The following is a 27,271-nucleotide window of genomic DNA, read 5'->3' as shown; positions in this document are numbered from 1 at the left end:
GGAGTGCTTTCCCAGAGGTGTCCTCGTTACTCGGGCCATTTGCCTAATGATCTATCAATTCTCGTCCTTGCAGCCGTGTGGAAGACTTCCCCTGGGTGCCTGCATTGACTAAGGGTAGGTTTGGCTGTGGGTAACGGAAAACTAAACTAAAAATCGCCGGTTCACCCTTTCTCACGTAAAGAAGCCTGCGGGTAGGTAGTCCCGAGCTGCCAGGTAGCCAGCCCCATACCCACGGCACCGGCCTGCTTTCTGCTCAAACACTGAAACCCCTGGGCACCTTCCTGAGCTGGGTATCGCAGTGGTTAGGGAGTCGTCCCCATTCACCGGGGCTGTGAGGCCCATCCCCGGTCAGGACCCACTCAGGAATCAGGCAGTGGATGCATGAGTGGGACAGTAACATTTCTCTCTGCCTCTCCAATCAATCAGTCAATCAATCAATCAATCAATCAATCAATCAAGAAGATCACACTATATTCCAAGACGGCTGTTGGGAAGCCCTCCTGAAACTGGGCCTGTGACTGAGAAAGAGGGGCGAGACCAGCGGTGCCTGCTACGGCGACTGGCTTTGTTTTCCTCATGTCTCATTACTGGGGCCCCCGCCCCCCATGGCAGCCTGAGGGTGTCAGGAATGAAGCCCGGAGCGAGGCTGGCTTGGCGTCAGCTTGAACTGGCTGTACACGTCCCACCTTCCCTGTGGCTCTGTTATGTTGGGCAGCTTGCGGAACTTCTAGAAGGCGCTCACTTTATGCAGTCGCCTCATTTAATTCTTTAATACTAAAGCCCCCCCCCCCCCCCCAAATATACGTTATTTCACAGACGAGAAAGCCGAGGCCCGGAATGTTCTGGTGCAGGTCAAACAAGGCGCAGTGCGCAATAGCGAACACTTGAGGCTCGTTCACCCGGTTTAATCCACAGTGTCCCTCCTGGCTACCCAGCGGGAGCTTTCCTCCTTCATTCTTTCCATTATGGAAGTTTCCACAGCAAAAAAAAAGAAAAAAGAAAAAAGCTTAATGTGATCAGAGGTGATAGGAGAATGTCTTAGGGCTTAAAAAAAAAAAAAAAAAATCATACGCCTGAAACCCAACCCCAGGGACTTCTGATGGAGTAGGTCTGATGGGTTGGAGACTCCGTCGCTTAAAAAGTTGATGCGTATCTCCGTAGCCTGTGACCTTCTGGCACAAGGAAAATCGCTTCTGGAAATGCTCTGCTGGCCTCCACTTGGCGTCTCGTCGGTGAAAAAAGCCCCGGCCGATCGCAGCGTCGGTGCGGCCGTGGTGAGCAGCCCCTCTGGCGGCCTGGTCTCGGTGCCCCTGCGCCCACCCGTCTAGGCTGTGCCTGTCTAATCTTGCTTCCCAGGCTCGCCCTCAGCAGCTCTTCTCCCTCCGGAGGGGCCTCTCGCCTTTTCCTGGGCTCAGTTCCTTTGTGACGGGTGCTGCTCAGGCCCTGCAGGCGCAGCCCTCAGTCCAGGCGCGGGGGACCCCCAGCTCGCCGTGCCTTTCCCCCTTTGCTCCTCTCCGGGCCTAAGGCTCGCCGGGGAGGGTGAGGAGAAAAGCAGAAAGGCTCCGTCCGCGTCGGCAGCTTGGATTTCAGAGAACAACAGTAATATTCCAGGCGTCTCCCCCCCCCCCCGCGTTTACGCTGACACGAGGCTGTCTTTGCGAGAAGCCCGCGGGGCCACGCGTGCTTGGCCCTCTGCAAATCAGCGCCGACGGCAACGCCGTAATTACGCTTCAGAAACAAAGGCAGCGAGCGGCTGCATTTTAAATAGCCTTTCTTTGCTTGCTCTCGGGGTGCCTGTGTGAGTTCAGGGCTGGGGAGCAGGTGCAGAGGTTAAAAATATGCTTGGAAACACCCAGTGCCCCGGTTTCTGTCGTATCCGCTGTAAATGAGGATTCTCACCTGGAGGCCTGGACATTTAAGGGAGGCGATGAGGGTAGACATGGGACGTCGCCTCTTGGATTCTGTTCACAGGGCAGCCAGACGAGGGTAAGAGGACTGAAGCATGTCTTTTATCTGTTAGGTGGAGCCAGAAAGCAAATTTGTACTTCTGACCAGCCACCAGCTTCTCAGCCTCTCATGAATTCAATGCGGGTGATTTTTTTAAGATTAGGCGGCTATGTAAATGTATGTGTAAATCACAGGGAAATAGCCAAACCTTGGCACAACCTTCTTTAAAATTAGTTTCAAACAGTGGTGCGCCTCTGGGAGATGCTGAGTTCCCGGTCTTGGAATGTATTTAAAAAAAAAAAAAAAATTAGAAACTTCCTTGTTTGCATGCATTGGACAGTAATAGGATTAGAAAACTTCTAAAGTCGGAGCTTCTGATCCATGGGTTCCCAGGGGAACCCGCGCTTCTAAAAGTGTCTTCTGTATTGAGAGCCAAGGCACCCAGTGTCCCGCTGTCCTGCGTAAGCGGTGGAGAGCTCAGGGCACCTCTCGGAGGTTCATCTTTGAGCACTCCCAGGCCTGCTGACACTTGGAGGCTGACGGATGAGTTTTTGTTCCACAGTGTGTCTAGTGATGCCTAATGCAGTCATTGTGCAATTAGCATTACATTAGCTATAGGATAAAATGAAACAAATTGGGCTTTTTGGAAAGGGGACGACTTTCACACAAGGCCAGACTTGAGGGAAAGAAAGCCAGAGAACATTTTCAGCTCAAACAGCAATTTGCTTTGCAAAAGAAAGTCTGGAAATTACAGCCCATCGCGCCGAGTTATTGCACGAATTTGCGTCTGAATGCAAGCTCTCCCTCCAAGGATCTGTCCCATGTTCCTTCCACTTCACCTCGCAGCAGCCAGAATCCACTGCTGATGGGGACAGTCATCAGAGCAACATGATATTGTCCGTTTCCTGCCACGGTCGCAGGAGGTACTGACAGATTGAGTATTGTGAAGAGTCCTGTTCCAAGAGAGGTAATGGGCATGTGATTATGAAAAACAGGGTGGAGGAGAGCGGAGGTGCTCCCATGAAAGATGAATGAACTGAATGTATTTCTCCCTCAAGCGTCAAGGATTTAAAGAACAGATACTTCCCCAGCCGTCCAGGAGATGGAGCTTAATTCCACCCCCTCTGTTCCAGCGTGGGCCAGGCACAGTGACGTGCTTCCAAAAAAACTGAGCATGGAAAGGAAACAATATTGACTTTACTTTGGAGAAAACAAGCAAATGCCACTTACCCAAGTGTTGGACCGAGCGATGACATCATCAGTGATGTCCTGTGGGTATCTTGCACCCCTGATAAGTGACAGGGAGGCCACTCCCCCTCTGAAGACTCATAACCCCAGTCTAATGATGTGGAAAAAAAAATCAGGGAAACCCACTGGGGGCCATGCCGCAGGATACCTTCAAGGATTCCTAAATATTGTCAAACAGAAGACGGTGAGACTGTCACAGATCAAGGAGATGGGGGAGTCATGACAACTGAACGCGTTGTGCTGGCCCTGGATGGGAATCTGGGACAAAACGAGACATTAGTGAGAAAACCTGGTGAAATCCGAGGTAGCCTTCAGTCTAGTTTGTCATCACGCACCAATGCCGGTGTCTTCGTTTTGACAAAGGAGCCACGCTCTTGTAAGATGGGGACAGTGGGGACACCAGCAGACAGGTATCTTTGCAACTTTTCTGTCAACCTAAAATTATTCTGAATTAAACGTCTATTAAAAATTTTCAAGGATTTGTTTTCTTCTTTTCTCTGTGAAAATCCCTCTTGCAGCCCAGCCAGGTGCGGCTCAGCGGTTGAGCATCGACCTAGGATCCACGAGATCGGGGTTCGATTCCCGGTCAGGGCACAGGCCCGGGGTGCAGGCTCCTCGGTCCCCAGCAGGGGGCGAGCAGGAGGCAGCCGATCAATGACTCATCATTGATGTTTCTCTCTCTCTCCCCCTCTCCCTTCTTCTCTCTGAAATTAATAAAGACATATATATTTTTTTTAAAATCCCTCTTCCATTTCATTAGGGGACGTGGTCCATGCCTCTAAGACTGACCCAATGAGGTGGTTTTAAGGAAATCAGTATGTTCCCCCCAGAGAGTGTCTGCGTTCCCCGTCATATGGCTCCAACACCAGACTTCTGATTGCATTTCTTAGGAGTAAAAGGTTAGAGCGATCATTCATCATCAACTGCTTGGCAACTGACCATAGAGGCTCCAAGAAGGAGAGGCCCATAAAGCTAACCTAATTATGTATGAAGTCACTCACAACAGTCTGTAGAATGGCGACACGGTTATAATCACTCCTGGTAAGTGGACATAAAACTGGTTGATGCTTAAGTGGTAGACTTTGTTTTGCGGAGGAGTGCCGAGGAGAGGCTTCGGGCCTAATCCGATCAGCCGTCCCTCAAAGCGGGTGATGCCTTGGCAGTGTCTCGGTTGATGGAAGGCTCCTGCTTCTGCTCATCCGGCTGATTCTTATCTGCCTGGTGAGAGAGAAGAGCTTTGGTTTTTCGGTCGTGGCGACTCTGGTGCTTTATTTACGTGGTGGGATGACCTTCAGGAGGATGGGAGCCTCGACTTAAGACCGAGTCAGAAATAATTCATAAGGTTTTTAGAGGACTGAACTTGGGGTAGACATGGCTAACCCAGATTAGAAAGGACTTCCCACCTCTGTTAACTTTATTTTCTTAATAATGCTTTTCAGGATTAGATTTCCCCTCTCCCTGATTTCCCATCAACCATCCTCACATATTAAACTCATCGAACCCTCTCTTACCTGCTCCCTCTACTTATGAAATGTCGTCTGGGTGCTTGAAGAGCCTGGTGTGAAATTATCAACCACCAAGAGGCATGTACTTCAGGTGGGCGCAGGGTCCCTGGTAGAGTTCTACTGTGACACCTGGGAATCTCTATGGCTCACGGTTGGGGTGTTCGTATTTCTAAAGAGGCATCCAGGATACACAGAAATAGACGGTCGAGTCTGTGTAATTTAAAGTGTGGACTTGGTGGGCATAGCTTGTCAATATTTTTGTGTTCTCTCTGGCTTGTTGAGCAGTTGAGTCGGGAACCTCCAGACAGGGGGCATCCTTTCAGTCTTCCTTAGCCATGGCTTTATGTGTTAATGAGTATCAAGGAATTCCAATAACTGATTGGAAGGATGGATACAAGCACAGATAAATGAACATTCTCTCAAGTTATTGCTTATAAGGAAGTCATGACTCTCTGTGACTGTGCCTCCTGTTGACTTTCCACCAGTGACTTTCCTTTCCAGCCTCTTCAGCCCAGGCAGGGAGGTGCCACCGGGTCTCTGAGTGTTGCCGTTCCAGCCGTGTCTCTCAGGTCCACTGAAAGGGTCACAGTCAAGGGCAACTTCCATCACCGTGACATTGACTTGATAACATGAATCCCAGAAAGGAGAATTGAAACGATTTTGTGTTTCTTAAGTGGGAGCATTGAACTAAGCGCTTATTGAATATCTCCTTAGTTCTTGGATTTGAGCCCTGGCAATGAGAGGAGAGTTTCCTGATGTCCTTCTTTATGGGTTATGTGATCCTACACAGCTGTAGACACGTTTCTGGACTATTAAAATTGTGACTTAACTGGCGAACTGCCAAGCATTCAGGGCTTGGTTGCTGAATCTTGTAATAGGCCATTTTTTTGTCCCATGGACCCATTATAATCTCTGACCCTTGAAGCCTTGATCCATCCTGGACCTGCCACCTCCACCCTTTGGAGCTCTCTTTTCTATTATCTTTCCCATTTATTTAACCTCTCGACTCTCATCAATTTTATAACTCAGCCAGCTAACATTGATTTTTCTGGAATCTTCTGGTTTCTTGAGGGTGAACTATAAAAAAGATAAAATATCAGTTTGTATTAAAAATGATCTTCATCGAACCCTCTCTTACCTGCTCCCTCTACTTCATGAAATGTCGTCTGGGTGCTTGAAGAGCCTGGTGTGAGATTATCAACATCCCAGAGGAATGTACTTCATGTAGGCGCAGTGTCCCTGGTACAGCTCTACTGTGACATCTGAGAATCTTTATGGCTCCAGTATGGGGTGTTCACATTTCTAAAGAGGCATCCAGGATAAACAGGAATAGATGGTAGAGTCTGTGTAATTTAAACAATGCAGTAAACAGAAGTTCCTAATAGTGAGGGGTGAGCCTTCTCTGGGAGCATGTTTTACATGTTACCTAGTGGTGATTAAATTTTAGACACCTTCACTACATAAGGGATCGACCTGTTATATAGATGAAAACTACGTTACTAACTAAGTCTTTGGTCTTTGAATGACGTGGAAATGAAGCTGGAGAGTATTGGAACAGATGGGTAGGATGACTAATTTATTTCCAAACTGCTTTCTGTTTGTCAGTTGGATTGTGGTTGTAATTCATATACTAAATCATGTCATAAATTCCCATCGCTGCTGCTGGCCACATCTCCCTGAGGTTCCTGGATATATCTGGTTGGAAACATTTTGCTTTGAAGGTGAGAATCACTGGGATAGAAATCAGAGCTGAGGTTCCTCAGTGGTGGTTGGTATGGGCCACCTGGTTCAACAGGCTCATGCTATAGCTTGAGGTACGTCTGAGATGAGCCTCCTGAGATGAAGAGGGCGTGTCATCCAGACAGGATGAGTAATCTCTTCTCATAGACACTTAAAGCTGGGTATTGACAAGTATTTTTCTGAGGAGCTCACCCGCACACTGGCCTTCAAATAAGGGAAGAACTATAGGAATTCATATTGTCCAGTCCTTGCCATCTTTGCCCTCAGCTGTTAATGACCGTGTGTAGATGAAATAACCCACCCAGAAGTACAGTGGCTTCGTGTTTTCAACCTTGGCCCTTAGGTTGTGCGATATACCGACTCCTCCTTGTTACTCTGAGTTTTTTCCATGTATAATATTATGTTTATTATTGAGGGTTGAAGGTTTGGTTCCTCCTGAAAGGTGTACTCAATACCACAGTAAATCTCTCATGAAGGAGACGGGTCCTCATATAGGAAGTAAGAACTTGGAAAATTGCCTTACATGTCAGGATGGTAAATGCAGTGTTTTCTGATCTTGCTTACTTTGGCCTGTAGTTTGGCAAGTCTAGACAAAAAGAAGGGTGACCCTAGGTGGCACAGGAAAGACGGCATCCGCCAGAAGGAGGCAGGCCAAGGGCATGGTGGAAAATTAGACCTCCCGGGAAACCCTAAGTGGAAGATACGGGAACTATACTAGGTCCGAACCAAGCTACTCATCTACCAAACCCACCTCCTGTTCTTTTAACACAACAGCTAGAGTCATGTGCAGAGCTTTGTCCTGGGGCTATAATTTACTATTCGAGTAGCTTGAGAGGAAGGCGAATTCCTCAGGAGCAGAGAACCAATCTCAGAGCTTTAGTTGCCCCTCACTGTGTGGCGATCCCCAACCCCTGCCCCCAACCCAACCTTACAGTGTTTGGGCCTTATTTTATTTTATTTTTTAAAAATATATCTTTATTGATTTCAGAGAGAGGAAAGGAGAGGGAAAGAGAGAGATAGAAACATCAGTGATGAGAGAGCCATTGATAGAGCCCGCAACCCGGGCCTGTGCCCTGACCGGGAATCGAACCCCGATCGCCTGGATCCTAGGTCGACGCTCAACCGCTGAGCCACGCCCGGCCGGGCATGGGCTTTATTTTATTAATGAAGGCCAGAGTGTCTGTATAGGTTATGTGAACTCATCCATATGCCCTTTCCTTGTCTCTCTGCCTCTCTCTCTCTCTATATATATGTATATACACATATACGTAAAGAGCTCATTTACTAGAGCTAGGGAAGCACTGAATAGTTACATAGCAAAATAAAGGGAACTGGGGCATATTACAATGATCTCTACTAATCTTACCATTATCAGAACTTGAGATGCGCAAATGCTCCCCAGAGGACACATCTGTGAGAACTGAGACTTCACTGACTCGCTGAGCGGCCACCCGGTACACACTTGCCCATCGTACTAAGTCGGTGCTTCCAGGAGCTGGGCAAGGACGGCAAGCGATCCGAACCGAATCAGAACAAATCTTAGTCTTTACTGCCTACAGTGTGCTGGGTGCTCCTTCAATGGAACAGAACCAGTCGCTCTAGAGGGAAGAGAAATGAATTGCCTTTCAAGACCAGATGCCATGTCTCACGCTAGACCAGCGCCACACCCTTAATTTAATTCTTGGCTGTTGATGTATTTTCAAGCAACTGAGCGAATGGTGGACATAACTGTGGAACAGAATCTGCTCAATTCAACCAGTTTGTTATTTAACTTTGTGTGTGTGTGAGAGAGAGAGACGATCTGATTGATCCTACATCTGATTTAGAAATCTAGCCCTGGCTTTGAGTGAAAGTGGAAAGCAGGCAGTTGTCTGGAAGAAGTGATTTGCGAGATGATAGCAGGATCCAGGCCCCCACATCTCTCTCTGACTTGCCTTTCACTCATCCCTGAGACAAGGAGCCCTTTATTTTTTTACTCACGTCATTAACCTTACTAGATACACTGGGCAGGGGAGCATGTTACTTAGGTATTAGTCATTAATGCTTTAGTGTCGTGTTTCTTGACCGGGGCTAATTTTGCATTTGGCAGTGTCTGTAGACATGTATAGTTGTCAGAGCTGGGGGCAGGGTGGGTTATACACCGGCACCCACTGGGGAAAAACCAGCATCCTGCGCAGGACAGTGCCCCCGCCCCCGTCAACAAATAATTTCCTGGTCCCAACTATCAGCAGTGCTGAGGTTAAGAGCCCCGCCTTAGGGTTAGATCCTGCTAACTGTCTTCTGCAAAGGATCTATCCCTGCCTTAGGGAAGAGAAATGAATTGCCATGCAAGACTAGCTAGATCCTTTGGAGAAGACAGTTGGCAGGGTGGAGGTTTTGAGAGTGAGCAGATGGACGTAATGGAAACCTGTTACGTTGGAAGATGAATGCTGGGAGAGCTTCATGACCTGGAGGCTACTGGCCAACATCTGTGAACTGAAAGGGAGAGAATTGTTCCTTCCTGAGAAATAGACGAAACACAGAGCTGTGTTTTTGTTTGTTTGTTTTAAATAGAGCAGCTGTTGTTGTCTTTTTAAATTTTTATTTGTATTGACTTTAGAGAGCGAAAAGAAGGGAAAGAGAGAGAGGGGGAGGGAGGGATGGGGAGAGACATGGATTTGCTGTTCCTCTCGTTCAGGCGTCATTGGCTGATCCTTGTAGGCGCCCTGACCGGGGATCGAACCCTCAACCTTGGAGTGTCGGGACGACTCTAACCGGCAGGGCGGCAGAGCAGCTGTTTGAAGTTAGCCAAGGTCAGGAGAGGTCACGCGGTTGGGGGAGAGCAGGGGTCCTCAAGCAGAAGCCGACGCTCACCTCTTTTCCATGTCTCTCTGTCCATTGTGGAGTCTGGGTACCTTGAGAAGAACTTCATGCCCTACTTGAGATCTCCAAGGGCACGCCTGTCCCCAGAGGCACTCGGGCATGCTTCCAGCAGATGAACTGACACCCCGCTTTCGCTCTCATTCCTCATTTTCAGAGTCTGACCCACTAAGCAGCCACCTCTGGCCCACGATACCAAAATTAGAAAGCCGACCTCTTAGCACGAGGATCTTCTGTTGACCCCGGGCTGACATCCTCAGATGCCACAGGGTTGTGGAGCTGGAAGTGGCCAAGAAATCACTGCTTTTTATTTTTTTTAGTGGAAGCACGAAGAAAGCAAGTAGGGGCCAGAGAAGTTAAATGATTTATCTAAAGTCATAATGAAAGAATTGGGTTAGAACGGGGTTTACTGCCTCCAAATCTGATGTTTCGTCTGCTCTATATCATGTTGTTTTCTGCAAAAACCAATAAGGGAGAAACTCGGTAAAATCTTCGTGACATTTTGTAGTGTAAAAGATTGTTGGTCTAGATCCTTGGGTTTTTTGTTTTTTTTTTTAATGTCATGCATTTCAAATTCAGTTTTTAGAAATCAAAGTTTCAATGCTTTTCATTAATCTGCTTTTGAGATTGGTTTGCATTTCAGTTACTATTGCCGCAGAATGAATTATCCCAGTCTCAGTGGCTTAAAACATCTCTTCTATTTTTCTCATAATTTGGAAAGGAGTTGGCAGGGCGTGTCTCGCTTGGCGCCTCATGCGAGGTTGCCCTGGAAGTTGGCTGGGGCCACAGTTATCGCAAGGGTCATTTGCTTTGGACCTTCGAGATCGCTCACTGTCGCGGCTCACGGCGGATGCCGAGGGCCCCGGTGGAGCTGAGAGCTTAGTTGGGACTGTCTGTCGGAGCACCTATGGGCCTTTCCCTGTGGCCCAGGCGGTCAGGACTCTCATGTGGTGGCGCAGGCTCCAGATCAGGACCCCAGTGGGTTAGGCAGGAAACTGCAAAGCTTTTTTATGACCTACCCGTGGGAGTTAAGTGTTGCTTCCCCTACGCTCTGTTTGGTAATAAGAGAGTCCCTTGGCCGAGGCTGAAGGGTGCAGGCCATCCGTCCCACCTCTTGGTGCTCAAATTTGACAAAGCGTTTACAGGCCTGTTTAAAAATGGCCCCAGTGCAGATTGTAGAACCAGAGAGAACCAAACGATACAACTTCTTTTGGCCTCGGTCTCCTCATCAGGACAGCTGGGATAATGCTCCCTCAACTGGGAGATGGTTTCGAGGGTTAAGCAGTAGACGGTTTCTGAGACAGAGCGGCCCCTCGGTGGCAGGAATCGCCGTGCCATTGGCTACACGGGAAGCCAGTTAGTAGCCTGATTCCTGTGCCGCTCGGAGTGGGGGGGCCATTACCTACTAATATAGAGAGTACCCAAGTGGTGGGGCAAAGTCGTGAGATAACAGGGGTCCCCGAAATGAGGGAGGCAAGGACACCAGGGACAGATTTCTCTTGCTAAGGATTAGCTGGGTAGAGGACCTGAAAGAGGGCTGCTGCTTAGTGTGTTTGGAGCCCGGCCGGCTCAGGGACCTCCCAAGGTGGGGCCGAGCCTCGCTGGCCCGGGTGCTTTCCGTCTCCCCCGCGCGTGTCCGAGGTTGGTGAAGGCGGTGGCCCGCAGCTGCCGGTTGAGCCAGGAGGTGGCAACTCAAGTCCGCAACACAGGCGCCCAGGGCCTTGGGTGCAGGCGCCTGGCTGGACGGTCAGAAAAGCTGAGAACCGTCCGGCACGTCCTTTCAGTAACCGGTAACCCCACCCTGCAAGCTTCGCGCTGTCGTTTGTCAGCTGCGCTCCGGAGACGCATTGCGTTCTTCCTAGAAGCAGACGGATCCTGCTTTCCACTGAGGGTCGTTTAGAAGAAATCAGAGAGCCTTTGGGGGTGGGATGCTGTTGATTTCCCCCATTATTATGACGACTCAGATTCTTTATTACTTAGTGAATCACAATAAGTGTGCCGGGGGCGTTGGCTAAACAAGGATTGCAGACTGTTTCTGCCCAGAGGACACAACCTCACTCATCCCATTGATTTTGTTGTGTGTGTTTTTTTTTTTTGGTTTGCTTTTTTAAGCTTACCCTCCCCTTTCAGACCATTCTGCCAAATTGGGAACATCATGATCTGGGTGGAAAATGGATCCAGGAAGAGGTACCCCCGAGGGCCTTCAGACCTACTTAAGGTTTGTCACCGTTCGTTAGGCACGGCCACGGCCACGGCCACGGCCACGGCTCCCACCGCCCAGTTTGCGCAGCGACGGCAGACTTTCTTATTTCCACCCAACCTCCGTCCTGTTGAAACGAATCTCATTTCCTTTCCTTCGTGGGTAACTCCGTCCCTGCTCTTTAATACGCCCCTTCCTTTTGAGTTCATTTCAACCTCGACGGGAGGCGGTTCCTTCTACCTGGACTAAATTTGTAATAAGGCCGCTTCTGCCTGGATCCTCTTGTGTGACGACAAAGAGCCGCCGGTCGTCGCTCTCGGCATCGGGACCATCCTCTAGTAACTGAAGTTTCTGATTAGCGCTCCCTCCTGTCGTTTATCGCCGGCTCCCAGGTTAATAATGCCTGTCCCCTAACCAAGGGACCACCCCCGCTGAGTGTTCCAACTGCGTGACTAGGGGAACAAATGCATTTTTGGCAGCACGGTTTTCTTGGGCTGTGAGCTGTGTCCTGTGCTCTTGGCTCATGAATTTGGGAGAGAGTCTCACGTATTCTTTAGAGACCTAGAATTTCACGGGCCTGTTCGTTCAGTCCGTGGGGACAGAGGAGCAGAGTGGCAGCGCTTTGTTTCACGTATCAGGGGTGTTACACAAAACGGGGTGTGGGTGGATTCTTTGTCCCTTGTTTCGTTGGGTTGGGCCGCCTTCCTGCACGTTGTCTGTGATGACACTGATGTCCCCTATTTATTAACGTCGTGCGTGGCTCTCGCTGGGATACACTTTGAGGTATATCTTGTCATCAAAGCCTGCCAAGGTGCCAGCCATGCGAGTGAAACCATGCGGGACCCTCCAGACCAGCCGGCCTGTGTGCCTGCCGAATGCCCCTGGTGACCTTAGCTGGCACCAAGGAAATTAGAAGGATGTCTTGGCCAAGACCTGCCCGATTCCCTACCCACAAAACCAAGAGGTATCATTTAAAAGGTTGTTGTTTTTCCCAGCCTGGCGTGGCTCAGCAGTTGAGCGTCCACCTAGGATCCAGGTGATCAGGGTTCGATTCCCAGTCAGGAGTGTGCAGGAGGCAGCGGATCAATGACTCTCTCATCACTGATGTTTCTCTCTCTCCCTCTCCCTTCCTCTCTCTGAAATCAATAAAGATATTTTAAAAAAATAAAAAAATAAAAGGCTGTTGTTTTAAGCCATTCAACATTGGGGTAGTTTGTTCCCCTGCAATGGACAACCAGGGCAGGGAGGTAAGAAAATAACCAGGGTCTGGTAAGGCTTTGAATAAAGGTCTGCACGGAGCGGGTTGTAGGAAATCACACGGAGGCCACAGAATTCTGCCCTTAGAGAGGCCAGGCCACTGCACCGCTTCAGGGGCTGCGCTCAGGCTTAGTCTTTGTGAGCGGTGCCCCCTGGAGTTGCAGTGCCCAGGGGGTGTAGACACGTGGCAGTTTTGGGCAATGGGTGCCAGGAAGGCAGGTTAGCTGGGCAAGCTATACAGAAAGGGAGTTTGAGCCTGGAATTGAAATATAGTAGGTTTCATAGGAAGGAAGGGAGGGAGGAAGGAGGGAGGAGGAAGGAGGAAGGAGGAGGAGGAAGGAAAGAGGGAGGAAGGAAGGAGGAAGGAAGGAAGGAAGGAAGGAGGGAGGAGGAAGGAGGAAGGAAGGAAGGAAGGAAGGGAGGGAGGAAGGAAGGAGGAAGGAAAGAGGGAGGAAGGAGGGAGGAAGGAAGGAGGAAGGAAAGAGGGAGGAAGGAGGAAGGAGGAAGGAGGAAGGAAGGAGGAAGGAAGGAGGGAGGAAGGAGTGAGGAAGGAGGGAGGGAGGAGGGAGGAGGGAGGGAGGAGGGAGGAAGGAGGAAGGAAGGAGGAAGGGAGGAGGGAGGAAGGAGGAAGGGAGGAGGGAGGGAGGAGGAAGGGAGGAGGAAGGAGGAAGGAAGGAGGAAGGAAGGAAGGGAGGAGGAAGGAGGAAGGAAGGAAGGAGGAAGGAGGAAGGAAGGAGGAAGGAAGGAGGGAGGAAGGAGGAAGGAAGGAGGAAGGAAGGAGGGAGGAAGGAGGGAGGGAGGAGGAAGGGAGGAAGGAGGAAGGAAGGAAGAAGGAGGGAGGGAGGAGGGAGGAAGGAGGAAGGAAGGAGGGAGGAAGGAGGAAGGGAGGAGGGAGGGAGGAGGAAGGAAGGGAGGAGGAAGGAAGGAGGAAGGAGGGAGGGAGGAGGGAGGAAGGAGGGAGGAAGGAGGGAGGAAGGAGGGAGGGAGGAGGAAGGAAGGAGGGAGGAAGGAGGAAGGGAGGAGGAAGGAAGGAGGGAGGAAGGAGGAAGGGAGGGAGGAGGAAGGAGGGAGGGAGGAAGGAGGGAGGGAGGAGGGAGGGAGGGAGGAGGAAGGAGGGAGGGAGGAGGAAGGAAGGAGGAAGGAAGGAGGGAGGGAGGAGGGAGGGAGGAGGAAGGAGGGAGGGGAGGAGGGAGGGAGGAGGAAGGAAGGAAGGAGGAGAGGAGGGAGGGAGGAGGAAGGAGGAAGAGGAAGGAGGGAGGGAGGAGGGAGGGAGGAGGAAGGAAGGAGGGAGGGAGGAGGGAGGGAGGAGGAAGGAAGGAAGGAGGAAGGAGGGAGGGAGGAGGGAAGGAAGGAGGAAGGAAGGAGGGAGGGAGGAGGGAGGAGGAGGAAGGAAGGAGGGAGGGAGGAGGGAGGGAGGAGGAAGGAAGGAAGGAGGAAGGAGGGAGGGAGGAGGGAGGGAGGGAGGAGGAAGGAGGGAGGAAGGAGGAAGGAGGAAGGAGGGAGGGAGGAGGGAGGGAGGAGGAAGGAAGGAAGGAGGAAGGAGGGAGGAAGGAGGGAAGGGAGGAAGGAGGGAGGGAGGAGGAGGAGGAAGGGAGGGAGGAGGAAGGAGGGAGGAAGGAGGAAGGAGGAAGGAGGGAGGAGGAAGGAGGGAGGGAGGAGGGAGGAAGGAGGAAGGGAGGGAGGAGGAAGGAGGGAGGGAGGAGGGAGGAAGGAGGAAGGAGGAAGGGGGAGGGAGGGAGGGAGGAGGAAGGAGGAAGGAGGAGGGAGGGAGAGGGAGGAAGGGAGGGCAGCCGTCCCCCGCAGTGGCCGCAGCCTGAGCAGAGCTCTGAGGGCACAGGGGCCCTGTGAGCCTGGGGCGGGGCAGCTGGCCCTGTGTGGCCGCCTGCTTGGCGTGGGCGTGGGCGTGGGCGTGGGCGGGGGGGGGGGGCTGGAGATGAGCCTCCGAAGGCCGAGGGATGTGTCGTCTTGCTGACAGGCCGTCATGATGAGTCAGGAGGAAGGCCACAGAGAGACAGAAAATTTCAAAGCAAGGGAGCAACAGATTCGAAACACTATTGGAGAAAATTGCATTTCAAAGCCCCACAGACTGCGAGAGACACTGTTTGTTCTTCCGGCCGCCTGCCTCTCCCTGAAAACTTGGCAGATCTATTTTTTTTTTTTTTTTTTTTTGGAGGAAAGTCTTAGACAACAGGGGATTTACTCAATGATTCATTTACAAGGATCGTTAAAGGAAAATCGAGGCCCGTCGCATCCTGCCTTCTCTAATTGCTCGTTTATTATTACTGTGGGTGAGATAACCGCGTTGTTACTCGTCTAAATAGTGTGAAATATTTATTGGTAAACATAGCAGTGCATAAATTAACGCCAGCCGAGATTTTGTGGAGCCTTTTTGTTACCTCCACTGATGGCCATAATTTCTGCTTAAGGAAAAACAATATTGAGCGGATCCATCCAGGCTCCAGGCGGAGAGCTCGACATCCATGTGCCGACACCGACCCTCAGTGTCCGTGGTCGGCAGGATGCCCTGGGTGGGCTGGCCCCGTAGCTTGTGAAATGAATTTCTTTCCCGTTTATTCAGACCACCGCGCTTGGGCAGGAGGCCCGTGGAGGCGTGAAATTCCCTCCTTTCTCCATCCCGTCGAAATTCCGTCCCAAATAAAAGTAGGTTTTTGTAAGTGAGGATGTTTATCGTCTCACTTACGTGGAAGTCCACGGTAGGGGGTTCCACAGACTTGGTTCAGTGGCTTAACGACGTCACCAGCGACCCAGGATTATGTCCTTGAGGCAGCAGCGTCCGAAAATGGGAAAGAGAGCTTTTAAAAATTTTGCTCCACGTTTCGGGGTGGCGTTGGTGAGTAAGATTGTGCAGGTTTCAAGGGTACAGTTCCGTAACCCATCCCCCCACCCTGCCTGGTGTACTCACCCTCCAGGGTCAAATCTTCTTCCCTGGCCACCTGTGTGACCCCGTTTACCAGCCCCCTTCCCTCCGGCGACCACCGGGCCCTTGTCTGCGCCTGTGAGTTTCTGTTCGTCACGTGTGTTCCTTTGCTGCTTTCAGTTTATTCCCGTTTCACGTGCCACACAGGAGTGAAGTCGCATGGTGGTTGACTTCTTTCCGTCTTATTTCACTCGGCGTGTTTACAGAGGTTTTTTTTTTTTTTTTTGCTTTGTTTTTAATGTTTTCTTTTTTTTTAAATTCTGGGGAAAACTCTTTTCTGGGGTCTCTCCGCAGACTTCCCAGGGGTCCTTACTCTGACCTGAGCTCCAGCTCACCTCGAAGCCCCTCGCGTGAGCGGGAGAAAGGCTTAGCGGGCACGGTCTGGGGACCAGGCCCGGGCGGGGGACAGTGCGGTGAGACTGACTGCCCGCTGCTGCCCGGAGCCTGAGAGCAGATGCCGAGGAGCGGCCGTGGGTGGGTGCCACCTCCCCGCGCCCCGGGGTCTCAGCCAGTGCAGGCGGGTGGCCTAGGGTGTTATACGTGCCCAGCTCTGTCCCTCCTTCGGACAGGTGCCGTAGAAGCATCTGAGACAACGCCCGTTCTCAGGGAGTTTCAGTGGCCATCGTAATAAAGCAGGCAGCTCCTTAACTTGAGAAATCAATATAATAAAACATATGGATCATCTCTAGGAGACGAGGCCGCGGAGATGAATCGGATCGCCCTCAGAAACCTGCAGTTGCCTTCACTGACTGCTGCATGCGCTCCGGTCGTGCTGGAGGCAGGTTCAGCCCCTGGGGCCGCCGGGCTCTGCCCCGCTTTCCTCTGGGCACACGGGGCTCCGGCTCGGCTGGATCACGCCCCCACCCCCACTCCTACCCCGGGCTTGGTTCTGCTTGGTGTCTCAGTTCACCAGCATCAGTGCTTACCTTGCCCGGGTCCTCCCTGTGCCCCAGGTGCTCACCTCAGCCAGGCCCGAGCCCCAGGAGGGCCGATGGGGTTCGGTCAAGTCGTGTCTTGACTGCCTGGCCTGGTGACTGGAACAGGGACGGTTTCCAATGAATGTCTGTGGGATGAGGGCATGACTAATGAAATGAGAGGAAATTCAACCTGGATCTCTTCCCTCTTTTTATTTATTTACTTAATTTATTTAAAATTTGTTTTTTATTGATTTCAGAGAGAGGAAGGGGAGGGAGAGAGAAACATCAATAATGAGAGTCATTGATCGGCTGCCTCCTGCACGCCCCCGGCTGGGGATCGAGCCCGCAACCCGGGCCTGTGCCCTGACCGGGAATCAAACCCTGACCTCCTGGATCCTAGGTCGATGCTCCCCCCCTTTAATCAGTTTCTACTTTACTGATTTTTCTTTTTATCTTTCCCCTTTCTCATCTCTCCATTCCTTATCTCTTCCTTTTCTGTGCTCATATTTCATAATCAGCGAATGCATTATATTCGTTAGCTAATGCATCTGGCATTTTACAAGTTACGCAACGTTGCTCAGCCTTGCTTTTATCTTCTGACCCCTTCTCCCTTCTCAGAAAGAAGTGCGGTTTTGGGGAGAGCTGGAGGTGGGCCCAGAAACATCAGTGTTGATCAGGGGACATCATTCCAGGGACTTGGCTTTCTCCTTTGAGGCGTCTTTGGGTCCCATTTCAAAGGGCCGGAGTCCTGCTATGGTATTATTATGATTTATAATAAGAAATAGGTATATTTCTTCTCCCCAGCTTCTGACACCAGCTCCTAAACCTGAGAGCTAGTAACGGTGTCTTTTGTTATGTTAGTGAGGTGGCTTCTGGACACGCCCAGGGATGGGGGCTGGTTTCCAGGGTCACCAAGGCTGTGGCTACAGGGCTGGAACCCCGTCTCCCTCCCCTGCCCACGGGGAGGGCGAGAGCCTGGAGCCCGGAGGTTGAGCCCACGGACCACGGACAGTTGTGTCCGCTTATTTGCGGTTTTGCTTTCCGCGTTTTCAACCCCACTTTGAAAATATTAAGTGGAAAATATCAGAAATAAACAATTCATAAGTTTTAAACTGCGAGCCATTCTGAGCAGCGTGATGAAATCTCGCGCGATCCGCTAGGTCCGGCCGTGACGTCCTGACGCTCCCTCTCCCCGGCGTCTCCACGCCGTGTGCGTCTCCGCGCCGCGCGCGTCTCCACGCCACGTAGACACGCTCCCCGCGGTACATAGCAGGAGCCGCCTGGGCCCTGAGGTGACTACGGAGGCCGCTCCGGGCTGTGGGGGCGTAATGCTGTTTTCACTCAATAACGGCCTCAAAGCGCCGGGGTAGCCAAGCTGGCCCTTCGGATAACGTGCAAGACAAGCCAGGGAGGGCGTCCTTTAAGCGAAAACCTGAAAATGCTCCACTTAATAGGGACAGAAAAAAAATCCGTGAGCGGAGGCTGCTGAGGCCTATGGTAAGAACGACTCTCCTGTAGGTGAAGTAAGATTTTGAGATAACACATTTGCGTAACTTATTACAGTATATTGTTATAATTGTTTTATTTTATCAGTTATTGTTGTTAATCTCTTACTGCGCCTACCTTATAAATTAAACTTTATCATAAGTATGTATGGAAGAATAGTATGCATAGGGTTCCGTTTTACCCACAGTTTTAGGCGTCAACTGGGGGTCTTGAAACTTATCCCCCGTGGAAAACGGGGGGCTACTGTAAGGGAGCCGCCTTAAGAACCCCGAAGGCCAGGGTCCAGAGAGCTCCTGGGTGGGTGAAGGCCTGGAGGCGTGGGGACGGCGCCCCGGGAGGGCTTGGGGGCTCCGCGCTCCTTCCCACCTGCTCTGCCCTGCGCGGCTCTTCCGTCTGCCTGTTCCTGAGTTACATCCTTTTAGGGGAAACTGCTAACCTAGTAAGTGACATGTTTCTCTGAGTTCTGTGAGTTGCTCTAGCAAATTAATTGAACCTGATGAGGTGGTGGTGAGAGCCTTTAATTGGCAGCCGGCTGGTGTGAAGTGCTGATTACACCCTGCGGCTGGGACTGGAGTCTGCAGCCTGGGGGCGGGGGGGCAGTCGGGTAGGACCGAGCCCTTCACCTGTGGAATCGGATGCTCTCTCTGGGCAGGTAGTGTCCTTTCTTTAAACACTCATATTGAGTGCAGGTGGAGTGGGAGGTAATAATGCGCCCTGATGCCAATGCCACGTGGTAAGTGTGCTGTTAGAGCTGAGCCCGGAGTGATGTGGAGGCAGGAGACCCCCAGACCCAGCTTGCGGGTGGGATGGGAATCTTCCAGGAACCACTAGCACTTGAAGGATGAGCTGCATTGAGCAGGCTTCAGGAATGGCATGATCAAGGGCACAGAGGCTAGAAGCTGCATGGTTTGAGTAGAAAATAGAAGTAGCTCCATGTGGCCAAGCATAGACTTTGGAAAGGGCTGTTGTAATGAATAATGAAGCTGGAGGTATAAGCTGTGTGTGATGGGGAGTTACTGAGTTACATAAAGCAGATTCGGAGCATGAAACTTACTAATGGGAAGATTAAAGCTTTGTCTTAAATAACGTACCTAAAAAAATAGCATATGGGTTTCCCTTTCTCAACATCTTTGCCAACATTTGTTTTCTCTTTCTGATAAAAGCCACGTAACAGGTGAGGTGATATCTCATGGTTTTGATTTGCATTTCCCTGATGATAAGTGATGTGATGTTGAGCATCTTTTCATGTGGCTATTGGCTGTTTGTACGCCTTCCTTGAAGAAATGTCTATTCAGGTCCTTTGCCTATTTTAAAAATTGGATTATTTGCTTTCTAGCTAATGGGTTGTAAATATATTCTGAATATTAGTACCTTATCAGATATACGGTTTACAAATATTTCCTCCCATTCTGTAGGTTGCCTTTTTCATTTATTGCTTGTTTCTTTTGCTGTGCAGAAGCTCTTTGCTTTAATGTAATTTTTAATTGTTGTTATTATTTCGGCCTGTGCTTTTGGTATCTTACCCAAGAAATCTTTGCCAAGACTAAAGTCTGGATATTTTCCCCTATGATTTCTTCTAGGAGTTTAGGAATTTCATGGTTTCAGGTCTTACATTTAAGCCTTTGAACCATTTTGAGCTAAGTTTTGTGGGTGGTGTAACACAGGACTCCTGGGCCTCTATCCAAAGGAACTGAAATCAGTGTCTTGAAGAGATACCCACATACCCATGTGCATAGCAACATTTTACACAAAAGCCAAGATGTGGAAGTGACCTAAGTCACATCACAAATGAATGGATAAAGAACACACACACACATCCACATCCACGCCCCCCCCCCAACACACACACACGCACACACGTCCACACACATACAGGAATATTGTTCAGCCGGGAGAAAGAAGGAAATCCTGCCATTTGTGACAACCTAAGTGGAACTTGAGGGCGTTATGCTAGGTGACGTAAGTCCAACAGAGAAAGACAAATACTGTATGCTCTCAGTTCTATGTGGAATCTAAAAAAGCTGACCTTCTAAAACCAGAGTAGAATGGTGGCTACCGGGGGCTGAAGGGTGGAGGAACCGAGGAGATAGTGTTTAAGGGACAAGTTTGCAACTAGTAGATGTGTAAGTTCTTTAGATCTAAAAAAACAATAATAATAAAGTTAGCATATTACAGCGCGGAGACTGCCGGCCTGGGCTGCACTTCGGGCTTTGCTGTGTGGGTCTCCTCAGGGACTCTACGCGTCCTCCGTCTCTGAACTGCAGTGCTCTCTTCTGGGTAACAAGGGGTGGTGTGCCCAGCGTTGCAGGGACCCCATAGGACGTCTACATCGTGAGGTTTGGCACCTCCCTTCGTTTCTCTTGCCGAAATAAAAATTCGTCCCTACCAGCCAGGGAAGCTTTTCGGGTGGGTTTCTGTTTCTGCTCTCTGCCCTGCACTTAAAAATAATCCACACGTCCTGAAATAACAGCAGAGTTATATCATTTTGGGCCACAGCCCCCTTTCCTTGCTGTATCTGTGTCAATCATCAATACTTACTCTTTTCCCCTTCTTACTACTGCAGAATTGGGTCCTCAGGGAGGGTCTCCGAAGGCGAAATACGGAAACAGAGCCCCTTACCCCAGTGGGCCCCTCGCTGTCATTGTTTCGGGAGCACCCCTTTGGGCATTTTTTTTCTTGCAGGACGTCTTCCTCGGCGGCAGGGAGGAAGCACACAGCCCTGCCATTTCCACGTGCACCCCCGACCACGCAGCCTCCCACCTTCCGCGTCTTGAGTAAAAGATGCTTGTGTTCTCGTTGCAGAGCTCCTCCGACAGGGCGTCCATCCTGACCATCCTCCAGATCCTCGGGGACCTGCTTTCCGTCGGTGAGTGGGCCTCGCTGTCGTCCCCCCGCACGGTGGACGCGGGGCAGGGCGCTGCGGTGTCGCCCAGGACTCGGTGGCCTGGGGTTCGTACCAGCTCAAGTTTTCTGTGAGACAGAACCATCAGCCCATTTGTTGTTGGTTTGTTTTTACGGAGGTTAATCAGTCCTGGTGTAAACTTTGGGCTCTTCGTTCTTGTCACTCACCCTACGGTGACCCAAACTTAGGAAGATTTAGACTACGGGTTTTTATTCTGTGGTGTGTTATCCGCGAGGCCAAGGACCTGTGGGTGCCTGCAGCTCTTAGAGGGCGTTGCTCTCGGCGGTTTGACCTCTCTCCTCCCTCTGCTCCCCTCCTGTGGCCCGTTGCAGAGCCAGGTGTCGGCAGCTCCCTAACCTGTGGGACTAGAGACGGGACTAGGAGGCAGGAGCTGGGCCTCGCAGCGCGGTAACCATTAGGCTTCCAGAGATAACACGACAGCGTTGACTCCATCGGAATCAACGGAGTTAACGGGCATGCCTCTGTTAGCTCAGTTTCACACGAAGAGTCCCGGAGAACGTAGCTTTTTTGATGTTCCAACATTCCCTCAGTTTTCATTTCTGTGTGTGCCGGCCACAAATAGGCCAAACCCAAACGAACGACGCCCCGAAGCCACAGAGCCTCTGGCCACAGTGTCCTGAGGAGGGGTCGTTCGCACTGAGGTTTTCCCGTAGGCTGTGCTGCCCTCCGATGGCAGGGTGACTTCCCTGCAGACTCCTGAGGGAGGGACCCTCTGCAGGTGGAGCCACTTGTCCAGGGCCTAGGGAATCACCCAGGCCCCTTCCAAGTTGAAACACCATCACTGCTTTTGAGTTTCTCCTGGGACAAGGTGTGCGTGTGTGTGGGGGAGGGTCCCTGTTCAAAATTATTCTCTCTTTTTTTAAAATTGATTTTTAGAGAGAAAGGAAGAGAGAGGGAGAGAGAGTGAAACCTCTATGTGAGAGGAAACATCAATCGGTTGACAAGCCCGCAACCCAGGCATGTGCCCTAACCAAGAATCAAACCAGTAACCCGTCAGTGCCCGGGGCAATGCCCAACCAACTGAGCCACGCCAGCCAGGGCCAAAACTGTCCTTAGGTAGAAAGATCAAAATGTTTCATCCTAGCCCCACACCCCTTTCGATCTTAGATAATTGGACAGTTGTTTCTCAAAGAATTACTCCAGTTGTTTCCATATTTCCCTCTCATGAGTTACTGAAATTTCTCTTTTACACCATCAGTAGATAAGCAATCATCCCAATCCCTTTTGTGGATCAATCAAACCTATAGCAGAGGAAACTGTATTCCTTCTATTAAAGTAAGTGATTGTACGTAAGCCTGTGTGCATAGTTATATACACGTAGACACGAGTACGTACATACCTTGGAGATGCACTAGGTCCTTAAGAAAGTGGATTCTGGGCTTTATTTTTTTACAGTTGCTACAGGTGAATACACCTGGGTACTTAAGTATTCTATTATTTTTACATTTCATACCCCACGCCCACCCCAGCCCCTTACCTAATGCCTAACTTTACCTCAAGTGGATTCAAGAACCAGTTTTGGTTTCTGGGGTGAAATGAGCCCATCCTTGCTCTGTCTCTAGCGCCAAGGAAATGAGCGGTTTTTTGTGGCTCAGCCCCCCTCTGCTTCCCCCCTTCAGGCACAGACCGGAGGATTCGCTACATGATCAGCAAGGGTGGTAGTGAAGCCCTTCTGCAGACGCTGGTGGACACGGCCAGGACAGCGTCTCCAGACTATGACATCCTCCTGCCCCTCTTCCGGCTGCTCACCAAAGTTGGCCTTCGAGGTATCTGCACCCCCAGACCTGAAGATGACTGGAAGGCACTTCCGAGTTTGTTATTATGAGAGTAATTTCGGAAGCTCTTGTGGGAAAGGGCAGGGAAGCCGCAGCAAGGGAGGTTCCAGACGCCTGGGTGGTGGTGGCAGGACCTGCCCCACAGAGGAGACAATGAGAAGTAGGTAAAGAGTGGGCCAAGTGAGCTCCAGGAAAACACTGAAGAGACGTGATGTATATGCCCCCGTCACGAATAATATAAGCTGGGAAGTCAGGTCTGGGTTTCAGATCTGACCCTAGCACTTATTAGCTGTGTGACCTTGGACAAGTTACTTAACCTCTCTGGGCCATTGGGCCTTCATCTACAAATGGAGGTATCAGTACTTAATTCCAGGGCTGCCGTAAGGTTTAAGTGAGGTGTTGTGTGTCACCTGCTTAGCATGTGCGTGAAGAGGCTCGACCAAGAAGAGGCTCGACCAAGAAGAGTCACGTAGGTTTCATAGGAGAAAGAGGGGAGAGATGCGTCAGGGAAGAGATTTTCAGGTTCTAGACCTTGATATTACTATTATCGTAATTGCGTCAACGCACCGTCATCAAGGAAGCGTAGTCCTTGGCGTTGACGCTCAAGTGGCCAGGGGCTGACATGAACAGAACAGAAATGAGGCTGCCTGCTTGGGAATGGAGCCAGATGGGTCCCTTTTTCTGATGAGGGGGAGGATGGGTCATAGGAGTTTAGTCTTGATCTCTTTGCTGGTGTCCTTTGGTCCAGAGGTAAAAATGTTGGTCAACCAGGTTTAGGATATTCCCTCTGTTTTATGCATTCCCACTTGTGATGAATCTAATAGTGATTGTATATTTGCAAAAACAAACATGACAAAGTGGGCATCACAGTTTGGAAAGGACAAGAAAACATGTGGAAGCCAGGAACCTAGAAGAAAAGACACTCTCTCCGTATTTCTCTTCTGATTCATGAATTATTAAAATAATGATGACCAACCTGCAACACTAAATATCAGGATATATGGATCAATAATTTAGAGAAATCTGGGGAGAAAATTTTATTTTCTTAAATTACGTTCTGACTTCCTATCATAAACTTCTCTGCCATATGGAAAGATGGCTTCAGATACCTGTGGCTTAGATCTAACTGCTGTTAACGTTTTGCCGTATTTTCTTCACATATTTATATTCTTTTGAAATATTTTATGGAAAATTATAGATAGCGTTTTTGCTCCTAAATAAGTTTCAAGTGCATTTCTTTGAAAAAAAGACATTTCCCCCCCATACGGTCAAAACACCATGGTTACAAATCTAACAAAATTAGCAATGAATGAACAGTTTAGACTCAGTTCAGTTTCTCCACAAGTTCGCAGAAGGTCTTTCACAGACATGTTTCAAAGAAGAATCCAGTCTTGGTCTATGCGTTGTATTTAAATGTTACGTAACTGAAGTGTCCTTAACTCTAGAACTGTCTTCAGGGAAGGGATGTGCACCCTACTGAACAGTGGTTCAGGTGCGAGGACAACCAGAAACGTCCTTACTTACGGGGGCGCGAGTCAAACAACCCACAAGACTTCATATAAATGTTAATCAAAGAGTCATAGGCCCTATGTGTAGCCTGAATCAGCTTTTCGGAGCCATCTGGTTGTAACGGGGACATGCTCAGTAGCATTTTCTACTAGATCTGAGAAGTCTCAGTGCCTGCGATGATCTTTCCACCCTCCCCTTAGCCTTCCTCTCCCCCACGCGTCGCACAACCTTCAGAACGAATGGACAACACAGCTGAATGGATTGGTTTGTGTTTGCAGATAAAAAGTTTGGACAGAAAGCACTGGAATTGGAAGCACTTGATGTGACATTGATTCTGGCCAGGAAAAACCTGTCCCACAGCCAGAACCTCCTCCACTGCCTCTGGGCCCTGCGTGTGTTTGCCTCTAGCGGTAAGCGACTCAGCTGTGGCTTTCTGGGGTGCCTTCCAGACCTGAGCTAGGACACCTGGGAACCATTTTGGGGTGTGGTTGGAAGGAAGGTATGGACAGAGAACATGTGTGGTCCCAAAAAGATAAACCATGAGGAACCTAAAGCTTTTCTTCATCTCTTCCACAGTTGGGTGGGACTCTTGAGCCTGTTCCCAAAGTTAGACCTCAGTATTGTTTTGCCTTGTGAACCACCCAGTCTAAGGGCTCCAGGCCTCTCTATTAGCCCCACGAGGTGAAAATGACCTATGGCAGGAGAGGGCAGGCTTTCTTCAGCCCTCGTCATGGTCAAGGCACAGTGCGATGTATGACACCTGTCAAGAATGACCCTCCCGTCACCAGTCTCCCCACCGTGTCCCCGATGTTCCTCATTGATGACAACATCCTTTAGCAAATTTCACCTCACAGTGCTGCTGAACATGGTCCTTAAGCTAACTAGATGTATCACGGCCACGTGAAATAGCCTCATTTGCCATCCCGTGATTTGGATTATTTCTGATTATCCTAACAGTCCTGTATTTAGACACCATTTTATGGCCAAGGAAAAGAAAGTTAAACTTGGGAGAGTGAAGTCACTGCTCGAGTTCATGCAGATAAGTCCCAGGGGCTGAGTTTCTAACTCCCAAACGCATGTCTGTTCTACTCTCCATACGGAGACCGTTCTTGTTAATAGATTCACTTCTGTACCTCCTCTATCTCAGAGCTAATGAGCACAGACTTTCATCTCACCTTCCTGAGCCCCTTTCCTTCAGGACGGAAGTGACAATTATTTAGATGTAATGCTCTCCAGAGGAAGGAACATGGGCTTAGGTCCAGGAAGACCTTGGCCCGACGCTCATTTCTTTCTTAAGAGCGTTATCACGTGGGCACTTAACCTGTTCAACCTCAGTGTCTTCCTTTGTACCAGCAGAGTGGGAATAAGAGCTCACAGACTTGGCGGGTGGCAGAAGTGCCGTAATGTTCACAGGTTTGCTTGTCACTTCGTAGTTGCTCAGTCAGCGTTCGTTTCCCTTCCCTGCTCTGTTCTTTCCCCTTGGTCCTTTGAAATAACAGAACACAGGGGAGTACGTAGGTGACTTCCCCCCTTAACTATGCTCAGAACTACTAAAATAGTGGGTACACACTTCATCAGTTAATCTCTTAATCAGCACGGAGGACCTATAATGAGAAAGCATTTCCAGGGAACAACGGGATAGCTTTTCGACTCCGTGTTCCCAGACACAGCCTCCACTTGCACTCGGAGCTGTTGACCGGATGGTCAGAAACGGTCATGATTCGGGAGGGGCTGGAAGGATCTGGACAGACCCATCTCCAGTAAAGGAACGTGGGAGGGAGGAGGTGAAGCTCTGCCTGAAGGGCAACTCTCCCTAACGAGCAGCCAGAAGGCCTGCCACCCCCATGCGGAGCTTGCCAACGACAGTTTGAAGAATCTCATTTTGTTTCCCCGCAGAAGAGTTAGGCTGAATGACTTGGCTCCCTTGTTACGTATGAGAATTTCTTCAGCAGGGAGCTCTGAGAAATGCTGGGGTTCGCCCGTGGGTGTGAGGAGGTGGCCCCTTGTCTCATAGCCTAAGACGGCATGTACTGGACCCACTCAGTGTTTCATAAACTATTTTAAAAATTATCTATCACTCTCTATCCATTGACTTGACTGGTGACAGGCAAGCAGAGTTCACAGAGCCTATGCATCGCTGTCTCTTGGGTGAATTGTTAGCCACGTTGATGTTCCAGCGAGCTTTCTAAACAGCTTCTATCTGCAGAAGGAATTGGCTGGAACCGGAACGGGTCTGTGACAGCCAGTGAACCCGTTGGCAGCGCTCGGATGGCCAACGGGGATATTTATAGAGCTGTCAGAGGTCTAACCTTGGGCCGGCAGCCAGCATGGAAGAACTCAGGGGAGGCTTCTTATTGTTCGCCTCTCTCCATTCCAGGTCTCAAGTCTTCCATGTTAAGAGTTTATGCTCTTAGCGCGCTCTCCTCCTCGACGCTAGTTAATACTAGCATTTTGCCAAATTATTCGCCAGGAGGTCACTCAGGCGTGTTTTCCCAGTTGGGAAGTGGTGGCCATGAGAGTGGAAGATGGATGGGCAGGGTGAGGATGGCAAATCCCTGGATTCTGACCCAGGCAATTACTGCCGTACTAGCGTCAGGGGGGGACATGCGTAGGGGGGACGTGCCCGGAACAGGCACTCCTTGTAAGAGCTAAGTCATCAGCCTCAGTCTCTCTGAGATGACCTACATTAGAGCTTCCAGATTTCCATATATCCATCTTCTGCGGGGCTTGGAGCAAGCCAGGATAGGCCTCCCTTGTCTCTCTCTCTGCTTCTCCATGACCCCCTTGTTCCTACCTGTATTTCTTGGAACAAGGCTGGCTCTGCTGCACCACATCCATGCAGTGCAGGAAAGGGGAAATGGAGTCACACCTTGGAAGACAATCTTCGTTCCTCTCCCACTGAAATTTTGCCTCCTGCCAAACCGATTCCATTCTGTATCCTGTAGAT

General features: G+C 50.2%; 1 protein-coding gene across 1 annotated transcript in view; it reads left to right on the top strand.

Annotated features, from left to right (window-relative positions):
- The window catches only part of AGBL1 (AGBL carboxypeptidase 1), a gene marked incomplete at its 3' end in the record, with an annotated part of 374,941 nt that overhangs the window by 19,027 nt on the left and 328,643 nt on the right, over positions 1–27,271 (top strand). The window contains exons 2-4 of the mRNA XM_081124548.1: positions 20,920–20,983; positions 22,660–22,806; positions 24,603–24,734. Of these exons, the coding sequence (XP_080980674.1) occupies positions 20,920–20,983; positions 22,660–22,806; positions 24,603–24,734 (343 nt within the window). The remainder of the gene's footprint in view (positions 1–20,919; positions 20,984–22,659; positions 22,807–24,602; positions 24,735–27,271) is intronic.

Source organism: Miniopterus schreibersii (genome assembly GCF_964146895.1).
Source record: "Miniopterus schreibersii genome assembly, chromosome: 22".
NCBI lineage: Eukaryota > Metazoa > Chordata > Mammalia > Chiroptera > Miniopteridae > Miniopterus > Miniopterus schreibersii.
This window is presented reverse-complemented; position numbering and strand designations above follow the sequence as displayed.